The following is a 23,825-nucleotide window of genomic DNA, read 5'->3' as shown; positions in this document are numbered from 1 at the left end:
TATATAAAGATATAATAAAGATAATAGTCCGAAAGATATAATGTATTATTCAAACCTAAACGAGGAAAGTGGAGAAAGGAGCACTAATAGTCCGAAAGATACCTAATATAGATATATAAAGATATAATAAAGATAATAGTCCGAAAGATATAATGGATTATTCAAACCTAAACGAGGAAAGTGGAGAAAGGAGCACTAATAGTTCGAAAGATACCTAATATAGATATATAAAGATATAATAAAGATAATAGTCCGAAAGATATAATGGATTATTCAAACCTAAACGAGGAAAGTGGAGAAAGGAGCACTAATAGTTCGAAAGATACCTAATATAGATATATAAAGATATAATAAAGATAATAGTCCGAAAGATATAATGGATTATTCAAACCTAAACGAGGAAAGTGGAGAAAGGATCACTAATAGTCCGAAAGATAACTATTATAGATATATAAAGATATAATATAGATAATAGTCCGAAAGATATAATGGATTATTCAAACCTAAACGAGGAACGTTGAGAAAGGATAACTAATAGTCCGAAAGATAACTAATATAGATATATAAAGATATAATAAAGATAATATTCCGAAAGATATAATGGATTATTCAAACCTAAACGAGGAAAGTGGAGAAAGGAGCACTATTAGTCCGATAGATACCTAATATAGATATATAAAGATATAATAAAGATAATAGTCCGAAAGATATAATGGATTATTCAAACCTAAACGAGGAAAGTGGAGAAAGGAGCACTAATAGTCCGAAAGATACCTAATATAGATATATAAAGATATAATAAAGATAATAGTCCGAAAGATATAATGGATTATTCAAACCTAAACGAGGAAAGTGGAGAAAGGAGCACTAATAGTCCGAAAGATACCTAATATAGATATATAAAGATATAATAAAGATAATAGTCCGAAAGATATAATGGATTATTCAAACCTAAACGAGGAAAGTGGAGAAAGGAGCACTAATAGTTCGAAAGATACCTAATATAGATATATAAAGATATAATAAAGATAATAGTCCGAAAGATATAATTGATTATTCAAACCTAAACGAGGAAAGTGGAGAAAGGAGCACTAATAGTCCAAAAGATACCTAATATAGATATATAAAGATATAATAAAGATAATAGTCCGAAAGATATAATGGATTATTCAAACCTAAACGAGGAAAGTGGAGAAAGGAGCACTAATAGTTCGAAAGATACCTAATATAGATATATAAAGATATAATAAAGATAATAGTCCGAAAGATATAATGGATTATTCAAACCTAATCGAGGAAAGTGGAGAAAGGATCACTAATAGTCCGAAAGATACCTAATATAGATATATAAAGATATAATAAAGATAATAGTCCGAAAGATATAATGGATTATTCAAACCTAAACGAGGAAAGTGGAGAAAGGAGCACTAATAGTCCGAAAGATACCTAATATAGATATATAAAGATATAATAAAGATAATAGTCCGAAAGATATAATGGATTATTCAAACCTAAACGAGGAAAGTGGAGAAAGGAGCACTGTATCTATAAGGATTGATTTAAAAAAATATATGTTTCTTTGGCCATTTATTCTCTAAACAAAAAAATAGAACAAAAGACAAATTGTATCTTTAGCGGTTTGAAAAAAAATCAATGTTTCTTTGACAATCTACGAAAAACTTAGAATGAGCTACTCACGCTTATTTCTGATATCTAACCTTGGATTACCATAGCAATACACGGTCACTGAAAAAGTTTGGTTCTTTGATAAGAACCTAAAATCCCAGATGTATTCTTGAACAAAAGCCAAAATTCTAGTTCTTAGCGTAGGAGGGGGAGATATGTTACGCAGCCAATATTTTTTCTTGTTATTAAATAATCGACAAGTATGTATTTTATAATGCTTTTCGAACAGTAAGCTGTGCGAAAAATATGGTTCTAGCCCACTTTCTAGGGCTATAATTGCTGCGTTTGTTTTCGCCGTTCTATCAAAATCCGGTCCTCGGTTATATTAATATAACTGAGGATATTAATATAATATTATTATATTAATAAGCCGTTCGTTTGTAAAATATCAGATTTAATTTGCGCTTTTAAGCCGTTCTTCGAAATGCCGTTCTTAGTTCGTCGTTCTTTAGAATGACGAACTGAGCCTCATACTCTGTTTCACTCTTTTAGTTGTACTTTTGAGCGCCAAAATTTAAAATCAAAAAGCATGCAAGAACCAATTACCAGCCAGTGCATTGATTTGTTTAAATTTCCAGCTGGGGTTCATTGTCAGAGTCACTTTCCTCCTCTAGCAACTCTAAAGGAGGCCCTAGACGGTCAATCAACCCTTCAATCTTGACCAAAGGTAATCTAACAGACTGATTTTGATCAAAATGATTGAGTCTTTCAAGATTTCTATCAATCGATGCTTGACTCAAGCGTCAAACCGGTTCCTAGACGGTCAGTCTTGCTCGAGTCAATCGATTGACGGGAGATTTTTATCAAAATGATTGACCGTCTAGGGCCTCCTTAATGCTTGTCTTGCTGCATCCAAAAGTACCCTTTCCATTTTTATTGTGGTTGACATTCTATCTGGCTGATTAAAATTCTACCTGGGGTTGAAATTATATTTGGCTAAGGCTTATAAGGCGTTTTTTTTTCAGTTAAAGTTACTTTTTTTAGAACACCGAATTAAAACGCAATAGAAGAGTAAAACCAAGGATATATTGTCAGAACTAAGAACGACGGATGCTGAAAACGAACGCCACTAATGAGAGTCATAAGGTTGAGATGGCTAGGAAGTTCTGCGATAAAAGATGGGAGATTGCCAATGATCGTCCATTTCGGCCAAGAGCAGGTCGTCCTCGAATTGGGTGGGACGATGTTGTAAGAAAGCACTTAAGGGAAATCGGTACTTCTTGAGAGGGTGTAAAGACGGAGGCTTTAAATAGATTAAGACAGAGGAGGAGCGTGCGTAGCTTTATTGGCCTCAGGCGGCTTGCTGTTGCAGTAACTTGTTTATAGACACCATATAGCCATGATTAGGGTTAAGGTCTCACGGAGTTTGGGTGTCATTCGAAAACTCAAACACACCTTTCCTGGATCTATTCTGAAGCTTCTTTTTTTCTGCCTTGTCCAGTCATATGTCTCTTATTGCCCCATAGTATGGATGTCTACTTTTCCTTCTACACTGCGATCGCGTTCTGTTATTTATTATGAAAAAACGCGTCTGATTATTGACACCAACCGTTCTTCAACAAAACCGCTTCTAAATCTACAGTCTATCTACATTCTTTCTTGTGCTTCTTTTGTTTTTCATCAGCTTCATGGCAATCTTCCAAAATCTCTTCAAAAAACTCCTCAGTTTATTTCTGATTCAGCTCCATTTAACCTTCGTTCGTCACATAATATCTGCATTCCTCCTACTCCCACTGTGCGGTCAGATTTCAATCCCTTCATCGCTTGTCATCAGGTTTGGAACTCCCTGCCTTCTTCAGTACAGAAATGCCACTCGTTTGGCACTTTCAAGAGGATTCTTAAGGACCATTTAGTTAAGAATCAAACTGAATATTTTTTTTTTTTTTTCTTTTTTTTTTTTTTGTGGAGTTGATGTCCCCTGATTTCCCCTGAATGTTTAGTTTGTTTTATTGTGGTCTTCTCTGCACTATGACTCCCAGGCCTCAGGTATGACTATCAATATTTATTGCTGAAACTTGGATAGTTCACTAAGGAGTAGCATTCATGATAAATTTTGTTGCTTTCGCACCATTTTATTACAGTTCAATAATTATAAGCCTTATGACTGAATTAACCCATAAACGTCAATTTTGCTACCTAGCCTCAGAAATAAGCAGAGCTGATTGAACTGGGATTTATATAGTTTTAAATATAAGTTTAAAAGGGCTGTACATGGCTTAAGTTATGATATTTTAATATCTTGGATAAGAGCTATGAATAATATCGTAACAGCTATTATGATGTTGGTTCTACCTGACAATACACATAATTCTGTTTTGACGATAGGAATTCGCTTATAGTAATTTTTTTTTTTTTTTTTTTTATTTATTTATTTATTTTTTATTTTTATTATTATTATTTTTCTTTTTGAGTCTATTTAATATAATTAATTAATTTAGTTTATTTATTCTAATTTTTTCTATAGTTTCCATTTTATCTATATTTTCTTTTCTTCTCCTTCATATGTGAGTAGGTGATCATTTCAAATTTTCTTTTGTTTTTTTATCTCTGAGTATGTAATTCATATGTCTTCCCTCTTTGTACAGGCCAATGAGCCTTTGAGGGATTAATAACATGTAATACTGTATGTGTATTTAATGAAGAATAAAACTTATCTTATCTTATCTTATATCTTCTAGTTTATATCTTCTTTTTCTTCATTGAGGAAAGTTTTCTGATGTGCAGCTAAAACATTACGATAACAAAATTAATAACAACATGAAAGGTTTAATTAATAACTCAATTATAAACAAAACTGATCAGAACAGTAATATGTTAATATGAGTTTATGGAAAATCAAAGTTTCTTTGCCAATACTGTATATCAAAAGCTTAGAATAAGCTGTTCATGCTTATTTCTGAAATCCAATCTTAATTCATAGAAATCCACGATTGCCTACAAAGTTGAAGTCTTCCAAAAATCCTGATAGAACCTGGAGTCAGTTTAGGCAAAATTTCAATTCTCAATGGGGGGAGGGGTCAGGTCACCAACACTTTATTTATATTTTTTAAAGTATTTGTTTCGTGTTTTTTTTTATTTCAGTTAGGCTTCAAACTACAGATTTCCCTCCCCCTTGCAGATACGACCTAATTATTTACAATTGGGCCATATGTATGGTCGACAGGATTTCTCACTAATCTCTTGGGAGATTCGTTCACTTTACTTTACCCACACACCTCCCCTAATGTGTAGATATATAGCCCAATTTATTTTCCATGTATTTTGCCATGCATCACTTTTTGTTTCAACTTAATACGCGCAAAGTGAAGCAACTTAATCCACGAGTAAATAGTGGTAAGGCATAACAGAAGAGATCCAACTAAACTGAACAATTTTCTATTTCCTTTTCATTTCTAGTTTTCTTCTCTTATTCCCGTTAACAAATATTTCGTGTTATGCAACCAAAATTTCCAGACTTTGTTTAGTTGTTTTTTTTTTCTATTTTTTCATTTTCTGTATAAATGCAAAGGCTCTCAAATCTAAAATATATTGAACTATTCCTGTATAGGTTGATTGCCCCCTCTATATAGTCCACGTTATGAGCATATCAGCAGCAAAAATAATTGCTGAAAAGCGTGCACAAGGAAACAGTGTCTTTGGAGAACCTATCGCCGCATCCTTGGCGACTAATGGCACTCACTACTGGGATCGTTGTTGGCGTCATGCCGCGGCCCATGTTATGGGGCCACCTTTGAGGCCAAACAAAGAAACACCTGATGTGTTAATGGATATGCTTGGAAGGTATAGAAAGGATAGTGTCATAGTGACTAATATTTTTGAACTAATCAAAGTTTAATAGTAATAAAGTGGAGGAATATGACAGTGTTTTATTCATCAAATTTCTTAAAACTCTGTAAGAAAAAACTACAGCATCCCATTATGTGCAAAAACGTTTTCTTTAAGGACTTAACTGACGCAAAGTTTTTGACGCTAAAAAAGGTCGCGTTTTATCAATATAAGTGTATTTACACCAATTTTCGACCTAAAAATTTTTATAGACTGACGCTCATTTGGAACATTTTTTAACTTACTTTCTCAAATCTTAAATTCTAACTCAGCAAAACTGAGAAATTTTATGCTGGATTTATAGAAATGCTTGTTATTGATGTTGAAGCTTATTAAATATTGTTTGAGATGATTATTGATGGCTGAGCAAAGAAATTTGTTTGGGGGTCCACGTTTTATAAATTCAAAATATTTGCCAAGAACATGCTCCCTTAAAAAAAAGCTTATCATTCGCTCGAGTCTTCAAGACGTGAGAAGAAAATACTAAATCTGTCCAGACTTCTAGAGACTATATTAGTGTTTACTACTTATGCTGAGTAAAAATGTGGTTAAACGATTACCTAATCAATCATAGAGTGACACGTTTGAAGTTTGTTTTTGCCAAAGCCAATGACCCGTTTAATTTAGCAGTTTAGCGTCTTTGACATATTTATATATGTTGGAAAGATGTAGAAAATAGCGATAAATGCTCTGTACTTTCGTGTTAAAAGGGTGCTTAAAATCCATTGTTTTAGATTTTTGGAGTATTTTTGTAAGCCAGTGACAATATTTCTTATATCTGGAGAGAAAAATAGCCCCATATTATAAAAAATCGGGTTGGCTAATGCTGAGTGACAAATCTTGACTGACAAGACCATATAGTAGCAGGAGAGACAAATAACTGCCTTTTTGATACCTGATTGGTTCTTCTGTGTGAAATATTAAGCCAGTAAAAGGAACGAATGGTTTATGAATCAGAAGTTTTTTAGAGGTAAACTCTGTATGGATGTGCCAACAGTCAGTGAAAAAAAAAATCAAAGAATATTTTGATTCTTAATGACCTGATAGATCTTGTTACCTGACGGGTAGTACTGTTTGAGAAAGGCGGATAGCCCCTTCGTTAGTAGTAATTCAAAAGGCTTTATGTGATATTCTTTGCGTAACTGAGTTTCGGCCCCCGCATATTTTTTTCCTGTATCATATTTGGCTCTTGATATATTTAGAACTTTGTGTTGTTTCCAAAGTGCGTTGCATCCCTCCCAAATAGAAAAGTTAGAAGTGTTAGAATATTTAGAAAAGTTCGAAATAGTTAGAAAATCGAATTTGCAGCATTTCATCTATTGCTGAATCTCGAACACCTAAGAAACCCTTAATTGAGTAACCAATTGCCTGTTAACAATAATCTAAAAAGATGGAACACATTTGGGGAGTTAATTTTTTTTGTGGCCTTATTAAATTCACCATCTTGACCACTGGATTCAATACACACTAATGCCCATATATTTAGCAAACAAAGCTTGCTGGTGAATAATACAGTGCATGAATATTGGTTGTGGATTATGTTTCTCCTTAAACATCTGCTTCACTTTTCCAGCCAAGCCTTCTTTTTATGCCACTCATGTTTGTTCCTCCGTCAATAGTCAAGCAAGCAACTGAAGTTAGTCCAGTCCAAGTTAAAATAAGCAAATATTTTTTCAATACATTGAATATATCCTCTCCAGTAGCTGTACCAGACATGCTTTGTGGGGAAGCATTTTACTGGCCTAAAGTCTCACACAGGAGTTCCAACAGTGGCGGTCCTAGCCTCTCTTGTGTCAAGGGCAAAATCTTGATTAGCGCCCCCCTTCTCTCCCAAAAATTTTAGACCAAATTTTCATCAAAATTACAATATGATTATAACCTTTAGTTTATTTGTTTCAAATCTTGCGCCCTAAAATTTTTGCACCCGGTGCAAGTGCTCCCTCTGTCTTCCCCCCTAAAACCGCCTCTGAGTCCCAATCAGGTTTTAAAAAGCAGAGTTATTGGCTTCTTTTTTCGGCATACGCTTAAAGAATAATCTTATTTGCTTACAAAAATACGCCACAGACACAAACCAATAAAAACTAAAGAAAACTTTTTTGCCACGAAATTATAGAAAAGTAATGTTTCTTTAGCACTGTTTAATTTCCACAGCTGCCTTCGATCCCATAGTTATTGAAAGAATATATTTTACATTAATATACTAACCCACTAACTCTTTATAGGTTAACTGTCCTATTCTTATTGACAACTTGACCAGTAAAGCTGCTGCAGATTTAGTTGCAACTTTACGCAAGCAAGGGCATCAAATATTTAGCGGACCCCTTGCAGCAGCTCTAGGGATCACAGGTCTATCCCAATGGGATAGAGATTGGAAAGCTGCTGCTGCACTTGTTTGTAGTCCTCCCTTGAGGGTTGATCCAGATACCCCCGATTTCCTTATTGAACGTCTGGCTGTGTGAGTAATTTTAACTAATCCTATCTTCTTAAACGGACAATTTATGTATTTTTATTTTAAGTATGTATTTTTTCGGCCATGGAGCCTTGTGGGAGCAGTGGTGGTTCTGGTCTCTCTTGGGCCCGGGGCATGATCTTGATTAGCGTCCACCCTATCTCCCAAAAATTTTCAGGTCAAATTCCAACGAAATTTGTGTTTATTAGCAACATTTTTCATTTATTTAAATCTGACTTTTCTTACTTTATATCCTTTATATGGGAAAAGATATAAAACAAAAAAATTAAAATTTTGGATTTAATTTCCTTATACTTACTGCCAACTTTACCTTCTACTTAATTTAACGAAAAGAAACTTTCAAAAATTACAAAGTGATTGTAAAAGTTGTATTATTTATTTGAAATTTTGCGCTCCTAAAATTTCTATGCCAAGTGCAAGTGTCCCCTCCGCCCCTCTCTACAACTGCCTCTGGTGGGAGCAAGGCCGTACCCAGGATTTTTTTCGGGGGGGGGGGGTGTTTACACAAAAAACCTTAAAAAACGCATACAAAATTTGTTTATATCCATTTTTGTTACGTTTTTACGAGCCAGACAAACATTTCGGGGGGGGGGGGGGTTCAAACTCCCATAAACCCCTCTCTGGGTACGGCTTTGGGTGGGAGTGTATTTGACGTTTGTTATTGTTGTTATTTTCTTGTTTAATTTTCATGTAGATTGACTGTTTTAATAAATACTATATCTAGTTCTTTTTATTTATCTGTAAATTTCCTAAAAATTGGAGCTATAATTTTTTGAAAATTGGCACATTAATATTTTCTTTTGTGAAAAAATGATCTAGACAAGTCACAATTTTAGGAAAATTTGTTTAGGGTCTTAATTTTGGAAAAAACATTTTTCATATGAATGCTGTCACAAATACTTTAATAATTATAATAAATTTTTCTGAATATTAGTGTCTGGGCTCAGGTTACAATTTAATTTGATTATCGACAGCACAGAATAATATATCGATATAAATATGCGAAAAGGTTTGCTGAATGAAATAAAATAAAATCATATTAGTTTTGCAACGGATTAAAAAAAATGTCTGTTCTCAATTTCTGTTCTTAAATGTCTGCTCTACAGTTAAAAGTCTGTTAAAAATGTTTATTCACCGAGAAAAGCTCGGTCCCTGATACTGATTTTTTTAAGTCAATCTACTTACGTTTTGTTGAAAATAATGTGTGCTAAATTTTAATTATTTACTAAAAATTATTTATTTTAAGAATCGACGACTAGAATTCCTTGATTAGGTAAAAATGTCACTGAATGGACAATTGAAATTGAATTGATAATATATAATTGGTGATAATACCATCAAAAGTGTCAGGCAGGGAGCCAACAGGAAAAATCTTAGAAAACGAGGGTGCAGCTGGGAGAACCATGGAAGCGCACTAGGAATTGAAAAATATATTTAAGTTTCACAATTTGTAGTAGATGAAATATGTAAATGGTACTTTCTAGCAAAAATACATTCTTTAAACCTTTTCCTCCAGACATGGAAAACTATAGAGGATTTAGCTGCAAAGTTTGTTATTCTAACATTCATGTGCAAAGGAAGTTGTTTCTTTGAGGGGGTAATTTTGGAAGAGGCCACATTTAAAAAATGAACAAAAAATTAAAGGGTTATATTTGATTAAAAATTTGCAAACATTGAAGGGGATGGGGGTCTATTGTTGCTTCAAAAAAGTAGTTGCTGTTAAAATTCAATTTATTGGTCAAACAACATATTAGTCAAACAACATATTGGTCAAACTTAAGATAGGGCTTAAAACGTAAAGATTGGGAAGAGTCTAACTAAATCTAGTCCAGCTATGTTGATAATGAGGTGGAAAAACCTATTTTAACTCTATTTTATTGTGAATTTTAATAATGGTTAAAGTAGGTTTTGCCTGTCTAAGAATATTTTTGTTTGCTTATTGTTTTTGTTTGTTAGCACATTGTTGAAACCTGTTTTTTGAATTTCTGACATACTTATACTTTTCAAAATATTCAAAATATTTTGAAATATTTTAGGAATAAGCTCAGTTTTAAAATTCATGGCTTAATAATAAGGGAGATCACTTAAAAATCTTGTCTAATAATTTAATTTGGTTCATTGTAATGTTGCAAGCTAAAAAATGGTGGTAAGAAGCCTACTTCAGGGACATGTGAGAAAAAAACGTGTAACAAATGAATAAGGAAAAATTTCAGCAATTGAAAACCAGGGCTATCATCCTTCAGGGGGATAGCGGTGGGTATCTTCCCCTAGAATTTTCGCCCCCCATATTTTGAGAAATATCTTTTGAGGAGGGGGGGGGGGGTATTTTTGTTGATAAATGCCTTCTTCGGGGAGTTTTCACTGGATAAATTAAAAAATGCAAAATTTTGCCCTCCCCTAAATTACATTTTGTCCCTTTCTAAATACTCAGAACTGACGTGAAAACATTCCTTGAATTTTTTTTTTCGGGATCACGGGATTTTTTAGGAATTTTTTTTTGAATTTTAGGAAAATTGTATGTATTAAATGTTACATCAATAAGTATATTACATATATACGTCATTATTATTTAATTCCTTGGGATTTTGTTTCAACTTTAGTTTCTTTTTTTTGCTAGTAAATCTTGAGATTTTGTTGAATTCTCAGCGGCAAAGCGGGTAAAAACCAGAAAAAGTTGAAACTTTTTGGCCAGGAACTCCGCTCAGCCGCCTTTAGTATAAAAAGAAAAAAAATATAAAAAAGATTTTAAAACGCCAACCCAAATAAAATCCCGTTTGTTTTATTTCGTACGAAATCAAGACACAAAAGTCAAGCATTCTATTTAAAGAAATTCTACTGCCAATAAGCGTCTCACCGAAAAAACAAGATCTAATTTTAATGTCGCTTTTCCATTCAACGTTTTCCGGACAAAACACCAAATAAATCAGCCAATTGAAAACTTTGTTTCTCTGTGCTGCATTATAGAAACCGTTTTCTTACATGAAGGATGACAGATTCCCGAAGGTTGTTCTTTTCGGCCAACTATCTAGGGCTAAACGGAAAGCAGGTCGTCCCCGTCTGGGGTGGGAGGACGTCATAAAGAAAGATTTAAAGGAAAAGGGAACTTTGTGGGAGGGTGTAAAAAGGGAGGCTTTGAATAGATTGGGGTGGAGGAGGATCGTGCGTAGCTGTGTTGGCCTCAGGCGGCTTGGTGCTGCGATGAGTTGTTATTAGTAGTAGTAGTAGTTTTCTTACAGTTTTCTTTGGTTGTTTAAATTTTGTTGCGGCTTTAAATGTCAAATGAAACCGGGACAGTTTTAATTTTAGGTCCGTATAGTAAATTGTAAAGCTGGATTTTACAATGTAATGCAAATTGTAAAGCAAGACTTTACAATTGTAAAATTTTAAATTCTTGTAAAGCTGGGAATCATTACTTAAGATAATACTTAAAGGTAACGTATAGTGGACCAAAACTTCCAATTTGACTCCATAGTTTTAATGCGTACTCTTCTTAAATGAAAATGATATTTGCTTACGCCGGTCAAAGTTTTCTAGCAAACAATTTCAAATTTAAAAAAGGAGGTTATTCCCAGAACCTTCATAGCCCGACTTGCTAAAAGACGCAATTCTAATGCGTTCTTATTGAGTGGAAGCAAGTGGTACTATAACCCTTCATTTGATCATCTGTTGTGTCAGCTTGCCTCGTTTCCAGCCCCAAAACAGACGCTGGTTAACTGTGGTGTCAATTCATGAAAATATAGGGGGTAAAATTTATTTTCCAGTAGGGGGCAGGGCCGGGTTTAAAACTTTGATGAATCAAGGCCCAAGCGTTTTTTCCGCTCCGTTTTTGCGTGATTTTCGGGGAAGTTCACGAAAATTGGGGGATAGTGGAACCACTGAACAGAGCGCGACTGATGAGCCAAAAGTAATGAAAGAGAGAGGTGATACCGGAATCTCAGCTGCCATTCTTGGGAGATATCTCACGGTTTATAAGTGTCCACAGAATTCCTGTGTTATTTTAAAATCACTTTTCTGTGAATAGGCAGCGTGGCGGCGGAGTGCACCTGGCACTTTGACGATAAATCACATCAGTCCAGTTTTTTTTTATAGAAAAAACTCACTCAGTGATAATTTTGTTGCGCCCCCTGGCATTGTTTGCCGTTAGGCCCGGGCTTAGTGGGTCTATTGGTAAATCCTGGCCTGGTAGGGGAAAGGGGAATTTTGTATTAAAAAAAATCGATGGAAATACAAAAAAAGGCATTTTTAAATGAAAATTCTCAAAAAAATACTCTCCAAAACCTGGGGGTATGAATATCCCCCCCTCCTCTGCTTATTCAATGGGCGGCCCCTGGGGGTTGACTCTTAAGGCTATCACTCAAGCAGGTAACTTTTACACTTTAAATTTGTCGTTTGCTTCTCTGGAAAAGGATTGTTCTGTCGAAGAACGTGAAGAAATTTTTGATGAACATCCTCCTGAAACTGATCTTAAGAATATTATGCTAAATCTGGTTATCCAAACCAAGCATAATTTTAATAGTTAACTATTTCAACCACGAAACAGCTGAGTTTCGTGGTTGAAATCTATAAAATATGTTCTATTACTGCAACCAATGTATAATTTGATGTTTAAATAGTAAATGAGTAGTTTAAATGGTAGCGCACAACAAGTGTCTTAAATGTGTCGGATTCCCCGAAACAAAGTTGACAGCTTTTTTTTTCTTTTTTTTTTCATTGCAGTAGTATATTTTAAAAGCAACAGATAGAAGGTTCTCTATTTCCTTTGTATATCTGATAATGAAAACTCAATTGCTGCATGTGTTCAGGGGAATACACGGTGGGGGCAATGGAGAGCACTAGTTTCCCTCCTCAGGGGGCTCATATTACAAAAAAAAATATCCTAGATGCTACAAAAAAATGGTATTATCTTATGAAAATAGAAATCTCTTGTCTGCTAAACTAACGGTAAAAAATTTGTAAATCAGCTACCTCAAAAATCGTAGGCTATGTTTTTATATAGTTTTTGTTTTTTATATAAGTTTTGTTTTTACTATGTTTTAGTTTACATAGTTTTGTTTTTACTATAATTTTTAAATTTTTGTTTTTTTTTTTTTTCGACAAATTTGCTTAAATGCAAGGGAAAATCTCACATAAAAGTATTCCCTTCTCTTACTTAGTAAATAGTTTCAGGTAGTAAAGCCTGGTATTTTTTCATTAGTGCTTTAAATAATTTTCAGTAATTTGACTTTTAATTTTATTTTATTGTTTTTAATAAAATTATATTTAACTTCCAACCTATTTCATAGCAATATAACATAGATACTTTGTTGTCTGATATTTGTGTGATCGATCGAAGTTCAACCATATGATTAATGTCTAGTAAAGCCTGACATTCAAGGCCGTATCCAGGGGAATGGGTTAGGAGTTTTGAGCCTCCGCCCTGAAATCTTTGTTTGACTCGTAAAAACATAACAAAAATGCATATAAACAAATTTTTGATGTTTTTTTTGTAAATACCTACCCCCCCCCCCCCCAAAATTAATTCACCCGAAAAAAATCCTGGATATGACCCTGTTGACATTGTTTAATTACTGACCTTACCTTAGCTCCTCCTGTACCTCCAGAGGCACACAGGACGTCCGCTAACAGCCTCCAATCATCCCGCAAATGAGCTGCGGCGTAGATGTCCTTCTGCTCTGGGATTAAGGATGCATGAAGGGCTCCTAATTTAAATAATTTGTCCTATATTCATGATTTAACTAAATTCAGCACTAATTCTTTCTGTCTATTATTAGAAATGACTTGCAAACAACTGGAACAGACCACTGCACATTTTCGTCTGCACAGAAAGCGTTAGGAAAAGAAGATTTTACCAAAATCCCAAATGGAGTCAACGGCGTAGAAGAGCGACTTATGCTGCTCTGGGACCGTGGTGTTGTTACAGAGAAACTCACCCCATCTCGATTTGTCGCTGTTACTAGCACAAATGCAGCAAAGATATTCAACCTCTATCCCAAAAAAGTATGTATTTATTTTCTCGTTATTTTCTTAAAAATGGTGTTTTTTTGTTTTTTTTTAATTAACAAATGGGTAAAAAAACAATAAAGAAATCTCCATATAATACTAACAAAACTGCATATAATACTAACAATATTAAAATAGATTCCGACGCATATTACCGTGTTTGGGATGACGCCAAAAAAGGGGACACTTCAACTACTTATACACTAATACACTTCCTCGGGGGAATAAAACTCTCTGACTCCTCCTCCCCTCCTCTACCCTTACTAAACAATTAATCAACATTTTAAAGATAATAATTTAAAAAAAAATTATTTGTATGTATGTTCAATCTTTATCAATCTTTAGAAAGATATTCAATCTCTATCCCGAAAAAGTATGTATTTATTTTCTCTTTATTCTCTTAAAAATTGTGTTATTCGTATTTATTTTCAATCTTTATCAATCTTTAGAAATAGCCTATGTTCAATCTTTATCCCGAAAAAGTATGTATTTATTTTCTCGTTATTTTCTTAAAAATAACTTTATTTCTATTTTCTCGTTTTTTTCTCAAAAAAGTATGTATTCATTTTCTCGTTATTTCCTTAGAAGGAAGAGAAAAAATTGCATTTATCGCCAAAGCATAGAAAAAACGAACAAGAAATAGAAGAAAGAATAGCTATCGTACTATATGTAATAGATAGGCAAAGGAATAACAAGATTAGAAAGTGTGCAGAATAAAGAAAAAGACATTATTGTTTCTGACAAAGCATAGCAAAAAAAAGGAAGTAAATACCATAAATGCATAAAAGCCACCTCTTCATATTTGGCCACACCGGTCAATACTTGATGGATCAGTAGTCTTTTTGACACTTCAGGAAAGTGCAACTGACTGCCACTTCCTTGTGCCAGAAAGAGCTGCCACTCAGCTAGTATCCTGATCAAAGCAAGTAACGGAAATGGAAGGAAGCAGGTCTAATCTGCTCCCCCCCCCCCCAGCTCTCCCAAAAATAAAATTAAAATTTATACATCAAACGTGGAAGAATCGAAAAAAAATGTGAACATTTCGAAAGGTAACCTTAACCCCTCTAGACACATATTCGTTTTGTCTGTTTTCTATTTTACCATAAATATGATTAACGATATCACAATCTATATACGAAACAGAGGCGGTTTTGGGGGAGGGATAGACGGGGAACTTGCTCCGGGCGTAGAAATTTTAGAGGCACAAAATTTCAAATAAAGTAGAGGGGACAGTTAATAAATGAAAATAATTAATAAATCATTGATAAATGGACAAAATAAAATAGTAATATAAACTAATTAAATAGTAATAATTAGAATAATAAAATTCAAATGACTTCCTCGTCTGGGGTGGGAGGACGTCATAAAGAAAGATTTAAAGGAAATGGGAACTTCGTGGGCGGATGTAAAAAGGGAGGCTTTGAATAGATTGGGATGGACGAAAAGCATCCGTTGCTGTGTTGGCCTCAGGTGGCTTGGTGCTGCGGTGAGTTGTTAGTAGTAGTAGTAGTAATTATAATAATAATAAAATAATTTAAGTAATAAATTAAAAAATAATCAAACAATCAATGAAAATTGACTTAAAATTTGCTCTGAAAATTTTGTAGGTGACAGGAGGGGGGGGGGGCTAATCAAGATTTTTCCTCGGGCGTAAGAGAGGTCAGAACTGTCATTGATACAAAATTAAATAAATAAAAACAAGTTTTTTTTTTACTGAAAGTAAGGAGCGGCGTTAAAATTTAAAACGATCAGAAATTATTCTGTATATGAAAGGGGCTATCCCCTCCTCAACGCCTCGCTCTTTCCGCTAAAGTTTTTTATTGTTTAAAAAATAGAGTTTTGGGAAAGTCAAACTTGTTTTTTTTATTTAATCTTTGAACGTTTTTGAATTAATGCAGGTTTTGATTTTGGCTCACAATACATGAAAAATCAACACCAAGTTTGCATATTAATTTTACTTTTATTTGGTTAAATGGCTTTCTCGAACGTTGTTTAATTTTATTTACGAACGTTTTTTTAGTAATAAATATACGTATTTTACGAATTAACTTTTGTAACGAACTTCTATATTCATATATTTTTAATACGTATATTAGGGGGTCTCGCCCCCTAGGCAGTACCTCGCTCTTTACGCTAAAGTTCGAATTTCGTTGCAATTCTTTAAAAATGACTCTTTAATTTCAAAGGCCATTAATTAGAATGAATAGCTCTCATAAAAGCACTAAACAATCTTTGGCGTAAAGAGCGAAGCATTGTCTAGGGGGTGAACCCAAGCATATACGTAATATTTTCTGTTCGTTTTGAATTTTGATGTTGCTCCTTACTATCAGTTGAAATTTTTTTTTTTATTTAATTTCTATTTTTTTTAAATAATGCTGGGAAATCCGGCACCCCCTTCATAGCAATGTCCCTTCCCACATGAAAACTTCCTTCATGTAAAGATCCTCCCATATAACCCCCAACCAATCCCCCCACTACCAGAAAAAAATCCCCCCTGAAAACGTCTGTATACTTCCCAATAACCAATATTATATGTTAAAATTGGATAAAGTTCATAACTTTCAGCCCTCCCGCCGGGGACTTCGGGGGATTAAATCATCCTAAAAGACATACTTATCATATTTTCGACCATGCTGAACAAAATGGCTATCTCAAAATTGTGATCGGGTGAATTTGGGAAAAGTGAGCGTGGAAGGGGGTCAAGGTGCCCTCCATTTTCTTTGGTCACTCAAAAAGGGAGCTAGAACTTTTAATTTCCGTTCCAATGAGCCCTCCCACGATATTCTAGGACAACTGGGTCGATATGATAACAAAAAAAAAACAACAAATAAACACGCATCCGTGATCTTTCTTCTGGCAAAAAATACCAAATTCCACATTTTTGCAGATAGGAGCTTCAAACCTCTACAGCAGGGTTTTCTGATACGCTGAATCTGATTATGTGATTTTCATTAACGTTCTATAACTTTTAGGGGATCTTTCCCCCTTTTTTCCAAAATCAGCCAAATTTTCACAGGCGCGTAACTTTGGATGGATAAGACTGAACTTGATGAAACTTGTATATTTGAAATCAGCATTAAAATCTGATTGTTTTGATGTATCTATTGCTATCAAAATCCCGATTTTTAGAGTTTCGGTTATTATTGAGCCGGGTTGCTCCTTACTTACAGTTCGTTACCACGAACTGTTTGACAGTACATTTTACAAGTTAAAAACACCACGTTTGTTTATAAGTCGACTTCCCTCACTGCAGTTTCTGTCTCTATTATCTCCTCCTCTCTCTTTCTCTTCGCTGCTTTTTAAAGTTGACACTAACACTGAATACAGCCATTTTTTTTTAAATTTAAATATCTGTCTTCTGTTTTTTATATATATATATATATATATATATATATATATATATATATATATATATATATATATATATATATATATATATATATATATATATATATATACTATATAAATATATATATATATATATATATTTCGCTGAGTGATGTACCCACATAACCTTGGGTTGGGAAAGAGAGAATGGAGTGGTTTGTTGTAAGCATGGTTGTAGAATGTAGTATGAAAGTACCATTTCAACACTTTTTGATCGGAGTAGTACTTTTTGAATACTTTCTGTGAAAGTAGTGCTTTTTCATACTATCTTGTGAAATCAGTGCTCTTTAATCCTAAAATGGCCCCTTTTTCAGTAGTTTTCTAGACCAACTGCTAGTTATTTCGTGTCGTCATAGACTTCTCAATTTTTGCCGCGTTTTGTATCCGCTATTGGGGTTTTCTTACACTAAATTTTTTGGGGGATGGTACTTATATTCAAAATAGTACTTTGTGGTGGTTCTGATTAGTATGATTAGTTTTGTTCTAGTGGCAACCCTAGTAGGAAGCTATGTTTTACTTTGAGAATCATATTGGTAATAAGTGTCTCGTTTCAAAGTATAAAATTTTATCATTAAATTTTACATCATGCTATCAAATGTATGATATATTTGAAGTCCTAATTAATTAAATTTAGAACACTAAACCGGGAATTAATGGGAAGTCTTTTGTCCACTTTTTTCTGGTACTATATTATAACTATGAATTTCTCTTTGTTTTTCAGGGTGTGATCTCTGTTGGCTCCGATGCTGACATTGTCATTTGGAACCCGAACAAAAGTAAAGTTATCTCCGCTCAGACACATCAAAGCAAATGTGATTTTAACATTTTTGAGGTAATTTTATTATTTACTTAATACCTATTATCTTTTAACCAGGCCTGAATTTTATCCAGTGTATCCTATCTGAATTCTACCAGGATCTTAGAACATTAACCTTTTAGGAGAGATACTAGATCATAAGCGTGAGCCTGAGTGTTCCTAGAGTGTCGATCTAGTAGATTCAACACACTATTCGTGACAAATAGGGTGGTATCCGTTTTTTTTGGAGGGGGGGGGGGTTACAAAAGGATTTTTTCGGGGGGGGGGGTACAAATTAAAAAAAAACTTTTAAAAAACACATCAAAAATATCTTCATATCCATTTTTGATACGTTTTTATGAATCGGACAAAGACTTTGGGGGGGGGGGGGGTCAGATCCCCAACCCCACCCACCCCTGAATGACGGCCAGACAACCTTGGTGACAAGACTCCACATATGGGGTTAGCTTACTTGTCCTTAAGAGCAACTTCTTAGACCAAACTCTGACTCCCTTTAATTGCATGACTATTTTCCGGCTCCTGAGCTTATGGGGATACCACTTTAATGTCGATTTACCCATGTTCCCTTCTCCTCTGGATATTTCTGTGGATTCAAACGTCCGTTCTATGTCTTGAGTATGCCTAGATCGTACTTCTAGTTCTAAGAGTTTGCTCTAGGCGCCATGCCAGTTGGTATACAGTTGTTTCTGCGCAGTGTCTGAGTTTTTAAAGCCACTTTGGGTTTTTGCGAATTAAATTTTTGGTTCTTGGATTAGTAATCAGGTACCAATTAATTAACCATTCCGTTACTTTGAGTCGAAGGGATGTTAGCGTGATCAGTCTGTAAGATCTGGGATTCGAAATATTATTATTCTCGAGCTTAGGTATAAAAATCCTTTGTACTTTTAGACACCAAACTTCATGAGGAAGCCTGCTACTGACTATACGGACCATTTGCCCCCAATACCGCCATCTACTACTTCAAATATCTCTACTAATCATCTTCATGATTTAAGCTTGTTTTAGGCCTATCTTATATGTAGTTGCTAAACTTGTTTTTTTTTTGTATGTGATTTAAAAAAAGGGTGTAAAAAATGATGATGTGTAAGGCTAAGAAATGCAAATTTGTAACTAGTATACAGCTGTAGTTTGTACCAAAAGGACAATATATCAATGGTTTTAATAGCCTTTTTTTTTCAGGATGCTCTTCTGACGAAAAAATGAACTAAAAAAAATCTTTAAAAACCGAAAAAAAATTTCAAAAACGCTTCAAAGATTTGTTTATATGCATTTTTGTAACGTTTTTACAATTCGGGCAAAAATTGGGCGGGAAGGGGTTATGGGTTCTAACCTTGATCCCACCCACCCCCTAGATGTGGCGTTGAAGTGCCATAGAAAACTTGCTTAGTTCCAGACTACTGATGTTAAATGTTATTTTTACCAAAAATGTCACACCCTTTCCTTTGGTAGACCTTTTGGACTACCACAACTAACTTATTACTGATCTTTTATTTGTTCTTGTTTCTATCGTTACCTTAATTCTATAGTGTTCATTTTCCAACTATTTTAATGTGACTGGGAAAAGTGTTTAAAAATAAGATAAAAATTTCTAAGTATCTCAGGAACCAAGTAAGATATTAGAAACAGAGTAAACCAATTGATAAAGCATGCTGAGTTTAAAAAAAAATTACGAAAAATGTCACATAACTCCATTTGAATTACCACAGCTTACTTATTACTGATTTTTTTTTATTGTTTCTATCGTTCCCTTGTGTTCTATATTCTTCCGTTTTCTAACTCTCTCTATGAGAGTGGAAAAAAATGTAACATATTAAAACGATAAAATTTCAAGCGTCTCGAGAACTATATTAGATATGGGAAATTGGTTTAAACCAATCAATAAAGCATATTGACTGCTTAGACTTACTTCCTCCAATGTCTACCACTCTTCCGGAGGCCTGGAGGGTCCAGCACCACAGGTCGTGTAAAAGCCTTCTTTGTGCCATTTGATTCATATCAATACCATTATCTTATTCGAGAAAACCGCCATCTAATTCGAGTCATGTGACCCCACTACTACCGCTTCCTTTGTCTACTTTATCAGTTAGTTGTGGTTGCTCAGGGATAGACCTGATTTGGATGTTGGCTACTCTTTCAGTCCAGCTAATCGCAACCTTTTAGCGAAAGTGTCACTTAGATTCTTTTGAATTACCCCAGCCGTTTTGTTACTGAATATATTTTTGTTTATCTCGTTTTCTTGAAATGTATTTCATATTAACGATGAAAATTACTATTCCATTGTAAGCTATCAATTGCAATTTGAATTAAGTTAATAATTTAAGTCTAAATCGGATATAAATAACAATAACATGATTTACAGTTGTCTTCTGCCTATATCATGTACATTAGTGAAAATTATTTTCATTTTTTTACATACCTCATAACTTCTCTTAATCATGTTTTAATCTATTATTTTGCTTAAATTTTTAGGGGATGGAATGCCATGGTGCCCCTGAATATGTGCTACTTGGAGGACGAGTTGTCGTCGATGAAGAAGAATTGAAGGTTGTGCAAGGTTATGGACAATTTGTCCCCACAGATCCATTCCCTGCCTATGTTTATGATACTATCAAAGTTAGAGAAGAGGTAAGGAATTTAGTTGCTGAAATTAATTGAAAATTTATTGAAGTTCGAGTTGTGGAAGTTTATTACTTGTTGAATATTTTTTAGCCTTTACCCTCATTAAGTAATAAGCGACAAGTTTCGTCTATGTATGAAAAAAAAGAAAAAAAAGAACAAAAATGGAATTTTCTAACTGTATGTGTGGATACTTAACTTGGGGAGGTATAGGTTTTTCCAGCACAAAAGGAAATTTAATGATATGAAAAGGTTTAACTTAATCCGAAATATTCGATTTTTTACTATTTAGAATGTTTCCCAAAATATTTCTGGGGGAGGGGGAGATTCGGATGACTCCTAGAGATACTTTTCCCTCGTGTGGTTGTATCAGTGGTTCTCAAGTTAACAATAAGAAATAAAAATATGAAAAAATTGTATCTGTTGGACCCTCAACTTTGGATTTATTATCATTATGTTCAGAAACTTGGTGTCTGTTGAATTTCATTGTCTTTGGTGGTTTCAGATCATCTCGAGCCTGATCTGAGTTAAACCAACATTTTGTCGAGTATATTGGGTAAGCTGCTTTCTAATTACACAGAAATAGCAGTATTCCAGATTGATGTGGTTCGTCAAGCTACCATACTCACTTACTTAATGATAGGTCAAACCCAACTGGATTGAGGCTCAGACCTCAACGGCCATTTCCTTCACATCCCAGGTGGCTGAGCTTGCAGAGTTACACTGCTAACCCCCGAGCCCAAATCAGGACTTGGGTTGCTGGACACAGGATTGCAATTCCAGCGTGCTATTCACTCGGCTAGGGGTGACTCTTTCGAGCTATCATAAGGATTTAGTTTTTAAAAATTGGAATTAGTGCGCCTGGGAGCTTTGTCGATACATTTCAGAAAATTCCAAGTCAGGCTCTCGGAGCCTTTTGGTAATCTCCGAGGCCATTTCCTTCACATCCCAGGCGGCTGAGCTTGCAGAGTTACACTGCTAACCCCCGACCCCAAATCAGGACTTTGGTTGCTGGACACAGGATTACAATTCCAGCGTGCTATTCACTCGGCTAGGGGTGACTCTTTGGAGCTATCATAAGGATTTAGTTTTTTTTTATTTTTTTAAAAATTTTTAGTTTTTAAAAAAACTAAATCCCATTATAAAATATTAGTTTCAAACTCAAATATTCAAATGTATAAACTATAAAACTGTCTGAACCGCAGCAAAATGTTGAGCATCGGTTCGATCTTCTATTTCATGAAGATAGTGTTGTCTGGGAGAAGACTCCGAAGACCAGCCAGCAGTAGTTTTTATATCAGCAAGTGGTACTGATTTTGATAGCGCCCATGACGCCGTCATGGATATTGTGTCATGGCTCTCGGAGCCTTCTCCGAGCTTAATCCCTCGTATAGTGCAGAAACGCTTTGGGTGCCTTCCAGGTTACAAATCATAGTAACTTTGCAATAACTATAAAAAGCTGCTTACATGACATCCATCAGGAACAGTTGTGAAGTAACTAAGGGCTTATTAGCCTTCTAAGGGCATAAGTTTAAATTGTATCAATTATTCTTTCGCTCTGAATACTTTTAATATGTTTCAATCTGAAAGTAATCCCAATGATTATAGGGATGCAAATTTTAATATGTTTCAATCTGGTTGTATGTTTCAATTTATGTTATTACAAAGTGTATGTTAAATAGTATGTATGTAGTGTGCATGATATTATCTTATCGTTTAATAGGTTTCAATATGATAGTAATACCAAGGATGGTAGTGATGCAAATTTAATATTCTAAAAGAATATTTATTAAATGGCGGATTGTTTGATTTTTGCTGGTAGGGTTTGTTGATAGCTGGAAGAGGGCTATTTTGAATTTTGTTTTGGATAGTTTGGAATGGTTGAGTGTAATAGGGAGGAAGAGTGGTAGGGAGGTGGGGTATCAGGGAGGAAGATTGGTGGGGTGACTTGGCTTCCAATATTAATGCCTTAATTGAAGTTCTATCCAAAATCCATGAAAAGAAACCTCTCCAAAAGCTCTTCTTTGAAAATTTTATTTTTGAAGAGATATCCAAAGACAAGACTTCTCTGAATTGAGTTCTCATCATCAATCTATGATCGATAATATAACCCTTGGTCAAGGTCGTATCTAGGTGAATTTAGGGGTTTGAACCCCCTCCCCGAAATGTTTGTCCGACTCGTAAAAACGTAACAAAGATGAATATAAACAAATTCTGATGCGTTTTTAAAGTTTTTTTGTATCCCCACCCCAAAAAAAAACAAACAAAAAAAAACACCCTCCCCTAAAAAGTTCTGGATATGGCCCTGCCTTTGGTTCCCAATAATTTTCACACACGAGCAACAATTGCTTGTCGCGCCAATTAAGTTGTCAACTTCAGACGTTTTATTTGCTTTGTCAAGCAATAAACGGAGCTAAAGTTTTATTTGTAATTATTTTATTCAAAAAAAAAAAATAACGGCCATGGAAGATAAACAATTGAAGAGTTGGTCGTGGCTATTAAAATCAGATGACGAAAGATCCTGTGTCAACACAGTCGCCATGCCCGTGACAGAATCTTCCTGTGATTCTGAAAACGATTTTTGTTTCGAGCTGTGTGTTTCTTTTTTCGTAAAAACAAAAAAGACAATCACCGTAATAACTAAAACTACTGAAAAGAACTAATAAAATGTTGATTGAAAGTTTACTATTGACAGTTTAATTTATATTTATGTTCATTCCTGAAATTCTCAGCAATTTTGGATTTATTAACGTTACAAAAGAGAAACCTTTAAAATGAGTTTTGTTTTCATTAAAGCGTACGTAAAGCTCTGGTCTTTTGAACCCAGAGTAGGTTACAGCTTTCATGAGATTTTTAGAGGAATACTGAGTTAAATAAAAAGTCTATGGTGCATTCAAAGTTGCAAAAAGGGCGTAGCTGCGTTATCTCAAGAACGGCTAAAGAGTTTAAGTTGCAACTTAAAAGGTATGTTGAGGGGAATTGTCGATTGAGTTTTGCCTATTGTCAAGGTTTTAGTGTGATGTT

At 34.4% G+C, this 23,825-nt stretch overlaps 1 protein-coding gene across 4 annotated transcripts in view; it reads left to right on the top strand.

Annotated features, from left to right (window-relative positions):
• CRMP (Collapsin Response Mediator Protein) overlaps positions 1-23,825 on the top strand; it is a 104,572-nt gene that overhangs the window by 62,526 nt on the left and 18,221 nt on the right. For 2 of the 4 annotated variants that reach the window (XM_089096334.1, XM_089096331.1), the window contains exons 8-11: positions 7,734-7,966; positions 13,753-13,978; positions 18,090-18,200; positions 20,655-20,810. In XM_089096334.1, coding sequence (XP_088952460.1) covers positions 7,734-7,966; positions 13,753-13,978; positions 18,090-18,200; positions 20,655-20,810 — 726 coding nt within the window. Of the gene's footprint in view, positions 1-5,233; positions 5,467-7,733; positions 7,967-13,752; positions 13,979-18,089; positions 18,201-20,654; positions 20,811-23,825 lie in introns of all 4 variants that reach the window. The other 2 variants (XM_089096335.1, XM_089096333.1) reach the window with 1 other exon arrangement.

The sequence above is a fragment of the Artemia sp. Qi Xiang Cuo genome, chromosome 11 (genome assembly GCF_049724085.1).
Source record: "Artemia sp. Qi Xiang Cuo chromosome 11, ASM4972408v1, whole genome shotgun sequence".
NCBI classification, from domain to species: Eukaryota; Metazoa; Arthropoda; class Branchiopoda; order Anostraca; family Artemiidae; genus Artemia; species Artemia sp. Qi Xiang Cuo.
This window is presented reverse-complemented; position numbering and strand designations above follow the sequence as displayed.